Source organism: Labrus bergylta, chromosome 22, assembly GCF_963930695.1.
Source record: "Labrus bergylta chromosome 22, fLabBer1.1, whole genome shotgun sequence".
NCBI classification, from domain to species: domain Eukaryota; kingdom Metazoa; phylum Chordata; class Actinopteri; order Labriformes; family Labridae; genus Labrus; species Labrus bergylta.
In genome coordinates, this window is record NC_089216.1 from 1,262,211 (window position 1) to 1,280,141 (window position 17,931).

The 17,931-nt window shown below is 43.5% G+C and overlaps 2 protein-coding genes across 2 annotated transcripts; one reads left to right on the forward strand and one right to left on the reverse strand.

Moving 5' to 3' along the window:
- Nucleotides 1-5,303: 5,303 nt before the first annotated feature.
- LOC110002014 (butyrophilin subfamily 1 member A1) lies at nucleotides 5,304-11,305 on the reverse strand. Its single transcript, XM_020657627.3, has 6 exons — nucleotides 11,157-11,305; nucleotides 10,278-10,395; nucleotides 9,027-9,368; nucleotides 7,457-7,732; nucleotides 7,303-7,377; nucleotides 5,304-6,590 (listed from the first exon to the last, which is right to left on the reverse strand). Exons 2-6 carry the CDS (start codon nucleotides 10,354-10,356, stop codon nucleotides 6,454-6,456), a joined length of 909 nt encoding a protein of 302 aa, XP_020513283.2. The 5' UTR covers nucleotides 10,357-10,395; nucleotides 11,157-11,305; the 3' UTR covers nucleotides 5,304-6,453.
- A 290-nt stretch (nucleotides 11,306-11,595) lies between these two features.
- LOC110002013 (butyrophilin subfamily 3 member A2) lies at nucleotides 11,596-17,719 on the forward strand. The gene is made up of 6 exons (XM_020657626.3): nucleotides 11,596-11,791; nucleotides 13,447-13,800; nucleotides 14,592-14,808; nucleotides 15,910-15,974; nucleotides 16,226-16,342; nucleotides 17,057-17,719. The coding sequence occupies exons 1-6, from the start codon at nucleotides 11,743-11,745 to the stop codon at nucleotides 17,524-17,526; spliced, it is 1,272 nt and encodes a 423-aa protein (XP_020513282.2). The 5' UTR covers nucleotides 11,596-11,742; the 3' UTR covers nucleotides 17,527-17,719.
- Nucleotides 17,720-17,931: the final 212 nt, after the last annotated feature.

A 17,931-nucleotide genomic window follows, 5' to 3' on the forward strand; every position in this document is an offset into this window, starting at 1 on the left:
CTAATGTATTTCAGCCCTTTATAAACCAGCAGCAGGATTTTAAAGTCTATTCTCTGATAGACTGGGAGCCATGTTGAGTCCTTTAAATTGTGTTTTTGTTGTGCTTTGAGAAAAGTTGTTTTGTTTGGCAGTATTGCAGTTTGTAGTCCGACTGCTCTCTTATTTCGCTTATAATAGTAATAATAAAAATAATAATAACTTTATTTCTATAGCACCTTTTAAAAACACAGGTTTACAAATTGCTTTGACAAACAGCAAAAACAAGAACAAACTAAACCAAACACAGAAGAACATAAACAACAGCAAGAACATAACAAATGCAAAATACTAAAATAATTAAATACAATTCAACAGAAAAGAACCCAAAGTGCACGATACCCAACAGACATATAGAACCCAACCATCACAAGAACCATCATAAGAACCATCACAGGAACCATCATAAGAACCATCATAAGAACCATCACAAGAACCATCACAAGAACCATCATAAGAACCATCATAAGAACCATCATAAGAACCATCACAAGAACCATCACAAGAACCATCATAAGAACCATCATAAGAACCATCATAAGAACCATCACAAGAACCATCACAAGAACCATCACAAGAACCATCATAAGAACCATCATAAGAACCATCATAAGAACCATCATAAGAACCCAGGAAACACAAGAACCCAACAACAAGAGCTGAGACCAAGAGGACCAAAGATTTAAAAAGATGTAAGAAACTAAAAAAGCAAATAAAAAGAGAACAGCAATAAGAAGGTAAAAGCAGTAAAAGAAATAGAAACAAGTGGTTAAAGGATCTAAAAAACAACAACTATAATATTAATAAAAATAAAATGTAAATATAAATGTAAAACATAAATAGACAAAGTAAGGAAGATAAGAAATTACCAAGTTAAAACATAAGAGGAGTTAAGATAAGAGCATAAATAAAAGGACAGTAAGAAGTAGAAGAAGATAAAAATAGTAAAACCAGAAAGAAAAGACATTAAGAAGACGACATCACATAAAAGCAAGTCTGTAAAAGTATGTTTTAAGAAGGTATTTAAAAGAATTGAGGGAATCTGCGAGTCTTATCTCCTCAGGGAGGTCGTTCCAAAGTCGAGGGGCCCTGACTGAAAAGGCCCGGTCACCTTTAGTTTTAAGTCTCGACTTTGGAACGACCAGGAGGCCCCCACCTGAGGATCTAAGACTGCGGGCTGGCTCATATGGTGTCAGTAGCTCTGTTATATAGCTTGGAGCCAGCCCCGTCCCTGCTTTAAAAGTAATGAGTAAAATCTTAAAATCGATTCTAAAACGTACAGGAAGCCCATGTAATGAAGCTAAAATTGGAGTGATGTGATGTCGTCTGTAACAACCAGTAAGAAGCCTAGCTGCTGCATTTTGGACTAGTTGGAGGCGAGACAGTGACTTATTTGTGATTCTGGAAAAGAAGGAGTTACAGTAGTCAAGTCGGGAGAAAATGACTGAAAGTCGGGAATAAAAACTGAACAGCCGACCTTTGACCTACGATGGATTGCAGAATCGAATTGAATGTTTTCTCTTGAGGAGAAACGTTTGTGTTCATGTGTTCAAAGTCCCGATGATGTGGAATAAAATAAAAACGATAACTCTGATGAAACAACTCCCCGACTTCTCTTTTGGACTTCTTATCAGAAGTTTCCACTTCTCCAAAAAGTTCTTGGGCAATGACAGCTCAGGCCGTTGGTAAATGAGAGAAATCTAAAAGTCATGTTGGGACCATAATTATGCAACAGTAATGTATAGATGTCACAACTCTGCTCTGGTTAGAAAAAACAGACTTTCAGAAATGACAATAGAACACGAGACGTTTTCACACACGCGTCTCCTGAGGGTAAAACGTGATGGGAGAAAGAAGACGCTAAAGTGGCAGACGAAGCCACAGAGTCCTCTATACGACGCTATAGTGAGAATATTTACCTTCATATCAATGCTTCATGTAGTTAAACAGAATCACAATATGAACTAAAGAGTGGAGAAGAACATTCTGGGAAAAGCCCTCAACAGAATCGTGAGTGAACATTTTTAAAAAGTGTTTCTTCCGGTTGACTTTATGGAATGAACTGCCGATGAAGAATGTCAAAGAAGCAGCACATTAAAGAACGAAAGCAGGACGGGGAGAGAAGTGGCTCGAAAGCAGTTTTGATTGGTCCAAAGCAAGTCCAAAAAGAAGGGCTGTAAACCATAACCACATGAAATAGTCCTTTAAATATTTGTGGAATTCCTAAAATAAAACATAAACCAAATATATAAAAAGAGACAACACCTTTTGAGAAGAGGGGTTTCTAATAAGCTCCACGAGCAGAAACGTGCTCAAACTAGGATCAATATTGGAGATGCTTTTGAAAAATGGAGAGAGGTTAGAACACAGAAAGGTTTACAGACCCATGCAGAGCTGGATAAACACTGAAGCTTCAGTGTCCACCACATGGTGACCTGAGTGAGCATCCACTCTAGAGAGGAGGGGGGGGAGACAGCTCTCTATGATGTTTAGAATTTAGACTGCAGTACACATTTTAAACACTAGGGGTCAGAGTTACATATTGCCTGCAGCTTGTCCAAAATGCAGCTGCTCGCCTCCTAACAGGCACAAAAAAGAGGGACCACATAACCCCTGTGCTCCGTTCTTTCCACTGGCTTCCTGATCGCTACAGGATTGATTTTAAAATTTTACTTCTGGCTTTTAAACCATTAAATTGCTCAACACCTCACTACCTAAGTGAACTACTACATGTTCATGCTCCATCCAGAGCACTAAGGTCCTCCAACCAGCTGCTCCTGGACGTGCCCCAAACAAGGCTCCAAACTAGGGGCGATTGAGCCTTTTCTGTTGCAGCTCCGACACTTTGGAACAGATTACCATTTAAAATAAGATCTGCTGCCACAACTGAACAGTTCGTCATTTTTAAAAACCCATTTCTTTTCCTTGGCTTTTACCTCTACTTGAGTGTTTTATCCCAGCAGCAGTGTCTACTAGAACTTTAACTATTGTTTTGTGTTTTAATTTACTTTTAATTTTTGCTTTTACGTGTTTTTATGATGTTTTGGATGCAATGTATTTTGCCTAATTTACTGTACAGCACTTTGGTCCGCCTCGGCTGTTATAAATGTGCTATATAAAGTTGACTTGATTTGCATATGCATTCTGGGATTTGGTGTCTTTCATCCACATGAGCCAAAAAGACACTTTCTGCCTTTTATCAGCCAAGAAGGCACCAACTTCAAAATGTATTTCACATTTCTACATATATGACCCAATGTCAATACAGATTCATGTTTCAACGGGTGAAGTATCCCTTTAAGTTTATACTTTGAACAAGATTCAGAAACATCAGTTTTCTGCACACGTTTGATGTAACGTTTCGATTGCAGCGACAGCCTTCAGAAATGATTTTGCAGAAATCTAATTGATAACTCTGAAGAAATGATGAGTCGACTTCTCTTTTGGAGTTGGTATCTGAAAATCACACTTCTCCTCGTCACAACGATCATTTACATAATGTGTCACAACCTGGCTCTCAGGTCATGATGGAGGTCAGGGTTCAGACCAAACCAACATTTGTTTTCAGAAATGAAGTCCACATTTTGTGATAACAGGGCGCCACTTTCCAGTTGGAATAAAATCCTGAGAGTTTGGGGAACGCTGGACGTGTCCTCCTCTTGGTCACTCGGTGAGTATGCTATAGCTAGCTAGTTACAGCATACTCACCAGAGGTCTGCGGATGCAAACCTCCTGTCGCCCCCTCCCCCCTGCAGGACAAACTATCAGTCCTGGGGGGACAGGGCTTTCTCCATTGCTGCTCCCACCCTCTGGAACTCACTCCCAAAAAACATCCGAGACTCCCCCACACTGCCCTCCTTCAAGAAATCCCTTAAAACTCACCTCTTCAATACTGCCTACAACCACTAACTCCCCCCCCGCTATTATTATTATTATTATTACAGGGACTCACCTGGGACTCACCAGGGACTCACCTGGGACTCACCAGGGACACACCTGGGTCTCACCTGGGACTCACCAGGGACTCACCAGGGACACACCAGGGACTCACCAGGGACTCACCAGGGACACACCTGGGACTCACCTGGGACTCACCAAGGACTCACCTGGGACTCACCAGGGACACACCTGGGACTCACCTGGGACTCACCAAGGACTCACCTGGGACTCACCAGGGACACACCTGGGACTCACCTGGGACTCACCTGGGACTCACCTGGGACTCACCAGGGACTCACCAGGGACACACCAGGGACTCACCAGGGACACACCTGGGACACACCAGGGACTCACCAGGGACTCACCTGGGACTCACCAGGGACTCACCTGGGACTCACCTGGGACTCACCTGGGATTCACCAGGGACACACCTGGGACTCACCTGGGACTCACCTGGGACTCACCAGGGACTCACCAGGGACACACCTGGGACTCACCTGGGACACACCAGGGACTCACCAGGGACTCACCAGGGACACACCAGGGACTCACCAGGGACACACCTGGGACACACCAGGGACTCACCAGGGACTCACCAGGGACTCACCAGGGACTCACCAGGGACACACCAGGGACTCACCAGGGACACACCAGGGACTCACCAGGGACGTGTCAGAGAATCCAGTCAGAGAGATGATGACCTCACTACATCATTAAGGAAACAACATTTCAATCTGAGTGGAGGACTTCTTCTCTTTCCCCCTCTAGCCGGGTGTTAGTGCAGAAAACTGAACTGCAGGACCACCTGGTGGACAGATGAGTGTATTACAACCTGAGCCATGACATGCTTATTAAAGATTTTTTAAATGTGAGAGAGCGCCCGCACATTCCTGCTTCCTGACTGGCTATTGTTCCGTTCCGCATGACAATCCACAGACTGTGCATGCTCGGATGTCCTCGTCTTTCTCCTCACACGACAGGATTTCTGATCATCGGGGTCGGCACGATCGAGGAGGTTAAACTCCCTCTAAACACACCTCACACCACAGGAAACATCATGTCTGTAAGCTTCAGATAATTAGGCCTCCGGGGCCAGAAAGCGCCCTGATTATCTCGTAGAGTGTACCCTGCTTTTTAGTCTGAATGAAGCAGAATGTGCTCATCAGGTCGAGGTCAGTGTCCTTTACATCTGTTCAGTGTTCAGAGTGAGACGCTTTGTCCTCCTCAGCTCATGAAAACCTCTGAGGACGGTCCTCTCGACAGAAACATTAAACGTGTGATGGTTGAAAATCTGTTTGATAAGAAGTAAACACACAGAATCCAAGAGATACAATTTTTTATAACTTTTATTTCATGATGGATATTCACACAGTTTAAGAAACATAAAACATCTGAAAGACAAAAAATAAGACAAAATGTACACTCTAATATTTCAAATGTCTCTCTCTCCTTCCTCTCAGCATCCACTTTGTCTTCACGTGTTTTCCTCTGACAAAGACAGGAATCATCTGAGTTAATAAATGTGCTTCAGGAGGTGGACATGTCTTCGTTCTATCTTTGATTCTGGACGTAAGATCAATTATATTAACAACAGCCACTATCAGTGACCAACATATGAAGAGCAGCTTCTTCCAGTCTCATAGTAGGAAGAAGACGTTTACTCAAACTAATGACGATGTGAACAAAAGAAAGGTTCTGTAGACTGAAGATCTCATCTTAAAGGTCACATATCCACTTCTCCATGTTCCTCTAACTCTAATATGTGTCTCTAGTCTGTCTACAAACCCCCCAATGATGAGAAAAGTCCATCCTCTCCGTCTTCTGCTTGCTCCACTTTTCAGAAAATGTTTGCTCAAACAGGCCGTTTGGAGATTTTCCCTTCATGACATCACAAAGGGCAGTAGCCCCTCCCCCAGGTGGGTGACACTGCCACAGCTAGGTGTTTGTTCTGCCCTCTGAGTCTGCCTTCTCACCGTAAACAATAGGACATGGAGCGAGAAAGACCAAGAAAACCAAGCCCTTCCAGAGAGGGGGCGTGGTCAGACACAGCTCATTAACATACTTAAAGGTACAGACACAGAAACAGCCTGTTCTGAGCAGGGCTGAAATAGAGGGGTTTATAGACATGATCAAATACAGGATCAGAGTGGATTTAGAACAAGAAACTTCACACACATGTTTTGAGGAGCTCTGAGACTTATTTACACTGAAGAAGAGGAGGAGAATATGTGACCCTTAAGACATTACATTTTGATGTGGCGTGTGGAGGTGATGGAGCCCGACCTGCTTGAAGCAGGTTTAAATTGAATTACATTTTCCACTTCAATTTTCCATTGACCACATAGTAATTCATGATACACAGTGTTACGTGATTCACCTGAATGCAACTCTGTTCTAATATGAAGTGTGCATGCGCAGGGTTAGTAGTTGAGTGAACATGGCCAAGTAAATAACTGAACTTAACAAGTGTCCGCTTTATCAATGAACCAAAGGTTGATCATTTCGCCTATCCATCTGTTGTCTTGGCACCCATCCATTTTCCAGCCTACGCCTTTGTTCTTCCGTGAGCTTATAAATGCTACCCAGCTTCCAATTGATGAAGAAGGTGCTGATGCCTGTGAGCCAACAGAAGACAAAAAACATGGAAGTATTAAACACATAGAGCAGTGCAGAGGCAGTCTGTAATCTTTACTAACAGGACATCCTCCACAAACTAACACTGATGTAAGGTGTTTACACCTTTAGTTCATGTGCTCTGGTCTGAATTAGGGACCTACTTTAGTGTTGTGGTCAAGACTAAACTAACCAAGACCTGAGTGCTCCGAGACTGAGTCAAGACCGAGACATTTAGGGATCCAGACCGGATCAAGACCGATATATTTAGGGAGCTGAGGCGGGTTTTAAGCCTCCTGACAAACCGTTACACCGAGCCCACCTGTCAAGGTCAGCTACATGCCTTATTGTGAATAACTCTTATCCTTCATCAAATCAAAACTGATGAGTCATCAAAACATTCACCCCCCGTACAGTGTGTGTCCATCGAGACATGAGCTAATCACACCTATTTGGTTTTTTGAACCAGGCTGTAAACATGTTCATCTCTGCTGTAAAAACAGGCTTTTTAGAATGGGTGTGTATGTGACTTCCTGTGCTTCTGCAGCCAGCCTCTAGTGGACACTCCAGGAACTGCAGGATTTTACACTTCAGCATTGGCTTCATTTTTCCACACCGGAGGTTGCTGCTTCGCTTCAGCCTGAGCCATCAGTTCTTTGAAATGACTTGATACAAATCACTGTCACCACTCAAAGGGAAATGAACACGACTCACAGTGTCCTGCCAGAATGGCGATGAAGCCGATGATGATGAGAGTACTGTGATTCTGCTGCTCCTCAAAGAAATCCACTGAAATGACACAAGAACATTTTTTAAACTGGACCTTTTCAAACAGCATCCGTATTTATGATGCAACACGTTTAACAACCTGTTATGAGCGTCTCTCTCGTCTGGGTGATGTTCTTCTGTTGGACTCTGCAGGTGAAGATGTTTCCTTGTTTCTTCTCGACTGCTAATGTGCTGCTGATGGTGTAGAGGCCATCAGGACCTCTGACTGTCTGTGGAGGTCCAGAAGGGAGATTCTTTCTCTCTGAGTCCAACCAGAACAGCTCAGGCTCCGGGTACCAGCCTTCAGCCTTACAGTGGAGAACCACACTTCCTCTTTTAATACTGACGACTTCAACAGAAGGCCTGGACGCAGCGCCTGACGAAAAGACAGAGACCGGGTATCTTAACTAAAAATACTCATGAATCACCTTCATTTATTTATATTCCTTACATGCACTCTGTGAGTAGTTACACACACTAAGATTTTTTCTCATAGTCCACTGTACAGCTCATGTCCCTACATTACACCTTTTGTACATTTTGTGTTTTTTATATTTTACATTTTTAAATTCTATTTTATATATTGCATTATCTTCTTATGCTGTATTATTTAAGTTGTTGCTTGTTCTGCTTTATTTCCTTGTTAATAGAGAACAAACCATCTGACGGATTTTTGTAGGCCAACCCAGAAGTAGCTTCGCCATGGGGTCTAACTAAGAATCCTCCTATGGGATGTTTTCATTGGATTTTGGATCATTGCAGAAAATAAGCTCTGCGGTTTTGTTCAGCAGGATAATCTTCACAGATGAACGCCATCTTTATGATGTTTGAAGCTTTAATGCAGCCGACAGAAGTAAAAAGCTAACGTTATGCTACAAGCTAACTACACCACGGTGGGATGATTGTGACGTCACTAGCGTTATGCTTCAGACGATCTCCGATAAACTAATCCACGTAGCTTAATAAATAGTTTACTAACATAATATTCACCTTAACCTAAAGATTAAACCTACAGGAGACATCTCCGACTAGTGAGAGAGTTCCCGCCCTCTGTGTCCGGCGTGATGACCTTTAATGTCCCCGACAACCACTGTAGTCACATTTAGCCGCTTGTTAGCAACCACCTTTTTAAAGACGAGTAAAAACTTCAAACTTCACAAGTGGAGGTATTACCTAACGTAGTTTATGTGCTCTAACAAAACACCAACATCTCTTCAGCTTGTGTTAACCACAGACCTTATTTCAGGAGTCTAACCACAAACACATTCAAAATCCCCGTTGACTTTTAGACGTTAGACCCCATGGCGCTCAAATGCTAACTTACTTCCTGGTTTTAGGATTCATTCCTGTGGCGCTCTATTGTTTAGCACCAATACACCAAGACAAATTCCTTGTATGTGTAAATGTACTTGGCAATAAACCCAGATCCTGATTCTGATTCTGGGTCAGAGGTCAGACTTCACGTTTTAAGCATGATTTGAGTGATCCAGCGGACGTCGGGTTTCAGGACCCGTTAATCTTGAAAATACACGGTTTGATCTCGTGCAGCGTGTCATAGTGAACGACAATCAAAGCCACATCTGGGACACTTAACGACCCCCCCTCCGCCCCTCCATACTACACCCATGTCAGGGACATCAGAGTCCATCTTTTTTCTCAAACAGACTTACCAACAGTTAGTAGGAGCGATGCTTCCTTCTTCGTTGATTTAAGGATGCAATGATATCTTCCTGCGTCAGAGAGTCCCACTCTGTCGAGTTTCATGGCGACGTTCCCACTCGTCAGTTCTTCCACTGACAGTTGTGTGCGGTGACGATAAGACGGGTTCTGGCCGCGCTCTACCTGACGTCCATTTTCATGAAAATAGACGTACTTGGGATCCACATCGGGTTTGGTCCACAACACGGTCTCAGAACTCAGACTGACGGGAGGCTCAAGGTGACATCTCAGAGTGATGTCATCACCAAGCAGCGCAGGGATTGGTTGCTGTGAACAACTCAAGCTTGCCCGGGCTGCAAGTACAATAAAGAACAAACAAATGTGGGAAAACAGAACAGGGCTTGAAATCAACCGCCTAAAAGCTTAAAGGTCTGATCCAGCAGATGTCGCACTTGAGCTCCAGCATGAAACCAAAACAACTGGCGCTGCATTGTTGTGTTAGCATGCTAATGCTAGCGATCTTTATTATGCTGGTATCTTCACACTGCAATGAGCGTGATCTAGAAACACAGTTAAGCAGTGAGTACAGTATGTTATTCTTCTTTTCTCTAGTCCCTCAATTAAACAACTTTTATACACGAGGGGAGGAGTCAGCCGGCCACCCTGGCGATGTAAACAAACTGAAGATAGGACTCTGAAAACTCTGAAAACATCACAGACAGTGGGACTCGGGTGTTACACCCATTGTAGACAGTCATGACTCACAGAGTTATTTTCAGAGGATATACGTGATTTCTACATTTAAGTGTGAAACATCACATATGAAGACTTTAAGGAAACAACATGGAGGAGTTCTGTTTGGTGTTTGTTGGGCTGACTGGCTGCTTTGTAGCTGAAGGCTGCTGTGTGAACTAGCAGCTCACTCTGTGGGGGTTTCGTTTCTGGGGCGGACCGAATATGGAAGGTGGTCTGGTAGCTGCCACAGGATTTAAGGAGTACTGTCGAGGTGCCCATGAGCAAGGCCCCCGACCCCCCAACAGCCCTGGGGCGCTCCGTGCGTAGCCTGACTCTGACATCAGCTCCTGTTTGTGTGTGAGTGTGTTTCTGACCTTTACAGTGAGAAGCATGTCTCTTAATCACAGAGGGTAAACCAGAAGGGATTAATAAAGTGTCTAAAAGTGAAAAAGAAACTTTGCATTGTTGCTCTGAACTTTCTGACACACTCCGATTGTATTTGTAGGTTTTTTTTATGAAGACGTTACCTCGACCAGACGTCAGAGGAGGAACAAACAGAAGGAGAAGCTGCAGGAACTTCACAGCAGGATCAGTCGGGCGCTCCATCTTCACTGAGCTCTGTCATTGGACATCACATCCTCGACCCTGAAACGCACAGACGAGAAGAGTTCTCACAAACCACAGCGCTCACATGTCTGCAGCGTGAGGGGGGGACGTTACCGCTTATGATTCTGACGCTTCAGAAAGATGAAAAACACAAATCAACAGCATCAGGAGTTCTCCAGAAAACTCAGATCTCCTAAAGGACATTACACATGAAGTACCTGATGATGAACACAAACTTCTGTCACGTCTGTTACTTTCACCTTTGTAAGCGCCATTTTTGCAGTAATAAGTTTGATTATTATTGTTTGGATTATGATTTGCTGGAGTAAAGCAGATAATATGTTTGTGTTTATTTTAGGAATATTTACTGAGATTACTCCTATTTTATTTTGAAGGTTTGTTGTGATTCTGTAAGACTTCCGTAGTCATGTGATCAGGAGACAGGAAGTAAAGTGTATTGTTATGTGTTACGCTGTCAAAGTGTCTACCGTGTGAAGACAACTCAACGTGTAAAACAGCGTAATGTCGTCACTATAGAGTGGATAAGAAAGAACTCAGTTTAAGAACCACTACAACCAAAAGAAAACAAACTGAAGCGAACATTTCTACAGTTCAAAGATTTCATTAAACACTTTGAAGAAGGAAACTTTGGAGCAGTGTAAAACCTTAAACAGAATCAAATCATGACACAGATCAGTGTCAGACTAAAAGACTCTGAAGAGCTCTGAGGAAAATCTGCGAACAGGAAACGATTCCCACGCATCATGAAGTGAAACGTTGCCATGGAAACAAAGTCTCACCTGATGTTCGAAGAATGTTAAGAAAGCAATGAGACCCACTTCAGCTTCTTAAACTTCCTTCTTCATGTTTCAGTGTTCAGTAAACTCCGGACGACAGTTCGAAGTCTCCGCTCTCTGTTTCTGTACTTTCACTTTCGATGTTTCAAAATAAAAGCCCAAAGTTTGACCACAGCGAATAAAATAAAAGCACGACTGAACAATAAAAAAGTTTAAAGTAATAATAATAATAACTTTATTTATATATCATTTATTTAAACAAGGTTTTAAGGTTCACTTTGTTTCAGTACATTTGATCTTTCAGGGTTTGATAAATTAGAAAGATAATGACTGTGCACGAGGAGGAGCTGTACATATGTGCACGAGGACTCCGGTACAATAGGTGGAGGTATGCACCTGTAAATTGGGATTGCACTCTGCCTAATTAAGCACAAAGAAGAAGAATGACGCGCTCCACAGTCTGCTCAGGTGAGCCAGGTGTGTCCCAGCTGCTCGTGGGTGCAGGCGCGCGACAGGAACGTTTCCTGTGTTTGGATTTTATTTCTTTTCTGAGCAGAGAGAAGAAGATCGAAGTGGTTTCCTGTGGGTGATGTCTCCTCGTGCTCTGATTGGAGCTGCTCTGCTGCTCTGTTTCACAGGTGTGTGAGAAAGTTCTTTAAATTATTGTTGTTCTTTAAAATGTTTAACTTGAATTCAAATGAATGAACCGGTTAAAGACGGTTTAACGTTTAAATTAACAACGAGTCGCTGACTGAGAGTGACACTGTGTCGACAGAGGTCAAAGGTCAGACAGTTTACTCCCTCGTCTTCTGCCTGTCAGACTCTGAACAGCTGTTTATGACTGTTCTTCAAGTTAAACATTAAAAATAAGTTTTAAAGTCGACCTGATACTGTGTGTGTGTGTGTGTGTGTGTGTGTGTGTGTGTGTGTGTGTGTGTGTGTGTGTGTGTGTGTGTGTGTGTGTGTGTGTGTGTGTGTGCCTCACAGCAGCGATGCTCGTCATTTGCACATTTTGCGTCCCCTTGCGCAAAATGGGGCCCCCCATGGATCGTGGGGCCCTATGCACAGCGCGTGTTCTGCGTGTAGGGAGAGGCGGCGGCCAGTTGGTGACTCAAGATTCATCCTCAGAATGTTTCTGAGTACTGAGTCATGTATCCGTCCTTTGGTCTGTCACGCTGGAACATTCCTCTGCAGATGAAAACTCTCACCACTTTCATCTAATTGCACGTTGGCGTCTTTTGTTTATGTTGGAAATTGAAGGTGACGCTGAAGGGGAGTGTCCATTCCACGATGTCGGAGTAAAGCCTGACTAGAACCCGTGTTAAAATGTCCACATAGACACATTTACAGCCTGATGCCATTTGAGACATTGTTTCCAATATGACGTCACCTTCACTGCTCTACAGGTGAAACCAGTTTGTGCAGAGAGAGTTTAATTACAGAGCAGTTAAAGGACTGAGGGCGGAGACGGAATTAAAACCCTTTAGTACAATGGAAGCTCACATGAGACACTGTGGCTTTTATATTTAGACATGATGACGACATTACTCAAAGGAGCAGTATGTAACTCTGACACCTAGTGTTTAAAATGGATACTGCAGTCTGAATTCTAAACATAGAGAGCTGTCTCCCCCCCCCCTCTGTAGAGTGGATGTTCACTCAGGTCACCATGTGGTGGACTCTGAAGCTTCAGTGTTTATCCAGCTCTGCATGGGTCTGTAAACCTTTCTGTGTTCTAACCTCTCTCCATTTTTCAAAAGCATCTCCAATATTGATCCTAGTTTGAGCACGTTTCTGCTCGTGGAGCTTATTAGAAACATGCAGAGGCTTTTTAGGTCGGGTACAATCACTTCTATCTGAACCACTTCTCTTGACCGCTTCCATCGCTGCAACACCTGTTGACCTGATAACTGCTCTCATATCTGACAAACCGAGGGGCGTCCAAAACGGCCGTGTGAGGGGTCGTCTTAAAAGCGCCTACCTTCTCTGGTCCAAACAAATCCAGAGCATTCAGGAGCAGAATCTAAAGTTAGAAGGAGGACATACTGGCTGCTGCATTGTTGTCAGAGAAGCCAGCACTTCAACATAGCATGTTTCCTTAATGATCAGATAGTAAGATACCTTTATCATCTCACTCTCTACACAGCTCACTGATTGGACCTTGAGTTGTAATTTCTTTTCCACTTTTTATGACATTTACTTTAATGAGTGTGGACTCCATTTTTCTGAAAAGTCCCAACAGCTGACAGTAACAGAGTGTCTGATTCCTCTGATTGGTTCTCATGTGGTGTAGGAGGGTCCTCAGTTGGTGTTCTGTCACAGACGGTCCAGGCTCTGGCAGGCGGGGATGTCATCCTGCCCTGCAGTTTCAACACCAACGGCGGCAAGGACTTTCCAACAACGGTGGAGTGGTCCAAAGAGGGCCTGCATCCAAACGTCATCTTCCTGTACAGGGATCGCTGTGAGACTCATGAGATGAAGAATCCCGCCTTCGAGTACAGAACGAGCCTCGTGACGAGAGAACTGAAGAACGGAAACGTCTCTTTGAGGATCTCTAACGTGCAGCTGTCCGATGCAGGGACGTATCGGTGCATGAAGATGTGGAGGAACGCCCCGCGGGACATCACAACACTGGAGCTACTCGTCGGTACGTCCAGTTTATATATGTTTAAAGTGAAGCTTACACCTCCATGTGTGATGAGGCGTGGGTCACCTGATAGCGCTGCGCTCGCCAACACACGTTTGGACCTACAAATTAATTAACCCTCAGACATCAGATTAATTTACTGCCCTCTTAAGTCACTAAGGACAAAAATGTCCACTTCCAAAAAACTGTTATAAAAATAGAACAGATTGATATTTTTTTCTACTTTTTTCTGCATAAATCTCTTAAACAACTCCAGCCCTGCTCAAAACTATCAGAGATGTCATAAACATGGTTCTCAGTGTTCTATTGATTTATTAAAAAAACGAAAATGTTCATTCCAAAATGTGTCAAGAGAGACTTTCTTATAAAAATGTGTTCCATATGCACTAACAGACAAAATGATGACCAGATGAAGAGGAGACTTTTGACCAAATGGACTAAAATGTCCTTAATGATGCATGAGGGTTACAGAAAATATTGGAACACAAAATGAATTCCGATTAGGAATTAGAATCCCGTTTCCTCCTCTGAAACTCTTGACCTTTTTGTCACTTTTCCAACCTGCTCGGGCGTGGTGCGGTACTTTTTAAATGGTTAGCGATTAAGCTAATTGCACGCTCACATTGTGGATCATCTGAGGTCATACTTTTTAAAAATCAAACTTGACATTTGTTAAACTGATGATTTGATGTGAGAGAGCACAGATCTTTTTCCACGCATCCTTACAGCCTGAGGTTCAGTTGTTTCTGAGGGACGGACGGCGGTAACGTCTCGCCTTCTTGTTCCTGCAGGGGCGGTTTCTGAGCCAAGACTCTCCTTCACATCAGCTGAGAGCGGAGGCGTGGCTCTTCAGTGTGAAGCCAACTGCTGGCATCCTGTACCTGACATCACCTTTCTGGATCATCAGGGAAATGAAATCTCTGCTGCTGATGAACAGAGAAAAGTTCAAGATGGCCGAGGATGTTCCACAGTGACACGACGATTGACTCTCCAGGAAGCGACCAAAAGGTTTCCATGTGTCTTCTACTCGAGGAGTCAGCAGTAACAAGTTAACCAGATTCATTAAGAGCTCAAAATGATTCCTTCAATCACATTTAAACGTGCAGTGTGTAAACTCCACCACCAGGGGGCTCTTAATCAAAACAATAATTAATAAAGATGGCGTCAAGGCTGGCGGGGAATCATGGGAGTGATTCTCTCTGCTTGCGTAGTCTCAGTGATGTAAAAGAAGGACACTGCTGCATCTCTGAATGTCTCATTTCACTTTATCAGACTCTCAGACAGTAATATCCACCTGATGACATCACACACTGACCTGATGACATCACACACTGACCTTATGACATCACACACTGACCTGATGACATCACACACTGACCTGATGACATCACACACTGACCTGATGACATCACACACTGACCTTATGACATCACACATTGACCTGATGACATCACACACTGACCTTATGACATCACACATTGACCTGATGACATCACACATTGACCTGATGACATCACACATTGACCTGATGACATCACACACTGACCTGATGACATCACACACTGACCTGATGACATCACACATTGACCTTATGACATCACACACTGACCTTATGACATCACACATTGACTTTATGACCTCACGCTTTGACCTTATGACATCACGCATTGACCTTATGACCTCACTTTGGGATCCCTGACCACTTCCTGTTTCTGTGCTTAACGTCATGTCCTAACTTTCCATCTACAGGAAGGGCCTTACATTATTTCAAAATAAAAGCACACAGGAAGTAAAGTACTCTCAGCTTAAGAAAGACATTCCAAATATAAAAGCCTAACTGATTTTATTTTGAAATGCTAAATAATGGAATTAAAACACGCGATTAAAAATGTGATTAACTGATGAAATTTGGTGATTAATTCTGATTTAAAATGTTGATTGTTGACCGCTCTGACTCTAACGAGTTGTGTTGAGTTTTACGCTGAGTCGATACTTTGACTTCATAAACATCGTGTTTCCTGTCTACGGTCACAGCGTTGACCTGACAGGTTTTTAATGATAAGAAGCACAAAGAAAGCAAACACATATCTTCACTTTTCATCACCACAGGGTCGCCTGCAGAGTAGACCAGCCCAACACCAAACAGACCAGAACCACAGAGACCCTCATACCAGGTGAGCTGCTGCTTCATTCTGACCTGTGTGATGACACTGCGCTCTCTGAGTCCCTTATCGTCTTTAACCCTCTGTGCTCTGGTACAGCTCACAGATCATCTCTTATTAACATCTGATTGGTGCAGAGCTGGATTCTTAACGAGTCATACACAGAAACAGGAAACAGAAACGTGCAGCTTCCTGGAGACAGATTGGACGGACTTGTCTCCTGATAATAAACAAGATGGTTGACTGTTTTTTTGTCCTTTCAGACGGCTGCATGAGATCATGTTTTCAAACCGCTGGCATCGCCGCCGGAGGGACCCTTTGTCTTCTGTTGACTCTGTGTGGATTGGCTTTCTTCTTCTGGAAGAGGCGGGGCAAATCTGGTAGGTCACTAACACTGAGAGATGTCAGTGTGTAAAGTCCACCACTAGGGGGCTCTCGATCGAAACAAGATAATGTCGAGGCCAGCGGGGAATCATGGGAGTGATTCCCACTGCTACTCCCCACCTGCCCGTAGTCATGACAACCGGGTGAAACCGACCTGAGGAAGAGAATATGTTTACAGTCGAGCTAAAGTATCCGAGTATAATCTCCATGACGTTTTTATCACAGCAGTAGGGGCCGGTCTCCAGACCACTTTTTTTCAAGGTCCCAGTCCTGTCTCGGGCTCAGACTCCGGATTTTAAATCCAGACCCAGGCTTTAAGGAACGGCTCACGCCTCCTTACGCAGCGACCTCTGACGTAACATTCGGTGTTTCCACGGCAACGATAAACATGCCGTGTCCCGTTACAACTATAAAAGTATGTATTTTTCCGGCTTTGATAACTGTTGGAAATATTTGAGGTAATGTAAGAACTCAACAAATAAATATACAAATAATTTAGGATTAGTCATTTTTTTAATTATTTTAATGATTTTAATGTAAAACATGTTTCACCTCTAAAACAGACTCAGTGCTGTATGGAGTTCGATGTGTTGCAGTTGCATTGAAGTAGATGGCAGAGCATGTTCACTTAGGGAGGGAACAGTCAACAGGTTGAATCTGGTTTTAAGATTTGAACATCCCTCCTTCACGTGTTGTTTTGTTCTCTGCAGGTGGATTCAGAGTGAGCAGGCAGTCTTCAAATGAAAGTGCAGCTCGGGGTTCCTTTGAGAACCAGTCGTTCCTGCAGGCCGTCACCGTTGACAACATGGACAATCTGTCCCGAGAGGTGGCTAACCTCAAGCAGAAACTTCAGGACACCATCCGCCAGCTGGAGGTCGTCTCGGGGGCTCCGCTCATTTCTTCTTTTGGCGGCCTAACAGCAAGCGGCGCTCCAGAGCCGACCCCCAGAGAACACCGCATCGTCAGCAACCCCGAGGTGTTGAACATCACTGCGTCCCTTCCTCCTTCAGCCGACACCTCGAAGAAGAATAGGTACAGCTTGGACAGTCAGTTGATGAGTTCATCTTCAGCTCAGTACGCTCCGGACGCTTCCAGCCACAGGCGTCGACACTCCTCAGTGCTTCCACGTGCTTTCAAACTCCACTCGGGTCTCCAAGAAGAGTCCCAGCCCTTCATGTGATGAGAGCGCCCCAGCAGAGCTCGCTGCTTTATGAACATGTTGTTTTACCCGATGAGTCAAAATAAGATTCAGTATTCCAGCCTGAAGATACGTAGACCCTCACACAGACTTAATTTATTGATTCATATTAATTGTACTTTTTAATTCTTTGTATTTATTGTGAACTCAGGAATTAAACGTTTGTGTCTTTTTACAGCGGTGTGAGTGTTTGTGTCCTCCTTTGATCGTCACACAGAAACAATCGTAAAGACCTCTAAGACTTTAAACTCGATCAAGAGTCAAATTATTCAAATGTCAGCCATGTTTGTAGTTCTTCAGTTCTCTATTTGCACGTTTTATGGAGCTCAAAGAGTGTCTCAAACCTTTAAAGGAGCAGTATGTAACTCTGACACCTAGTGTTTAAAA

Coding starts and splice junctions, on each gene's coding strand:
- LOC110002013 (XM_020657626.3), top strand. CDS start 11,743: ATGTCTCCTCGTGCTCTGATTGGAGCTGCTCTGCTGCTCTGTTTCACA. Junction 11,792..13,446: donor TCTGCTGCTCTGTTTCACAG/GTGTGTGAGAAA, acceptor CATGTGGTGTAG/GAGGGTCCTCAGTTGGTGTT. Junction 16,343..17,056: donor GAAGAGGCGGGGCAAATCTG/GTAGGTCACTAA, acceptor TGTTCTCTGCAG/GTGGATTCAGAGTGAGCAGG.
- LOC110002014 (XM_020657627.3), bottom strand. CDS start 10,356: ATGGAGCGCCCGACTGATCCTGCTGTGAAGTTCCTGCAGCTTCTCCTT. Junction 7,378..7,456: donor GAGAGAGACGCTCATAACAG/GTTGTTAAACGT, acceptor GTGTCATTTCAG/TGGATTTCTTTGAGGAGCAG. Junction 6,591..7,302: donor CGCCATTCTGGCAGGACACT/GTGAGTCGTGTT, acceptor GTTGGCTCACAG/GCATCAGCACCTTCTTCATC.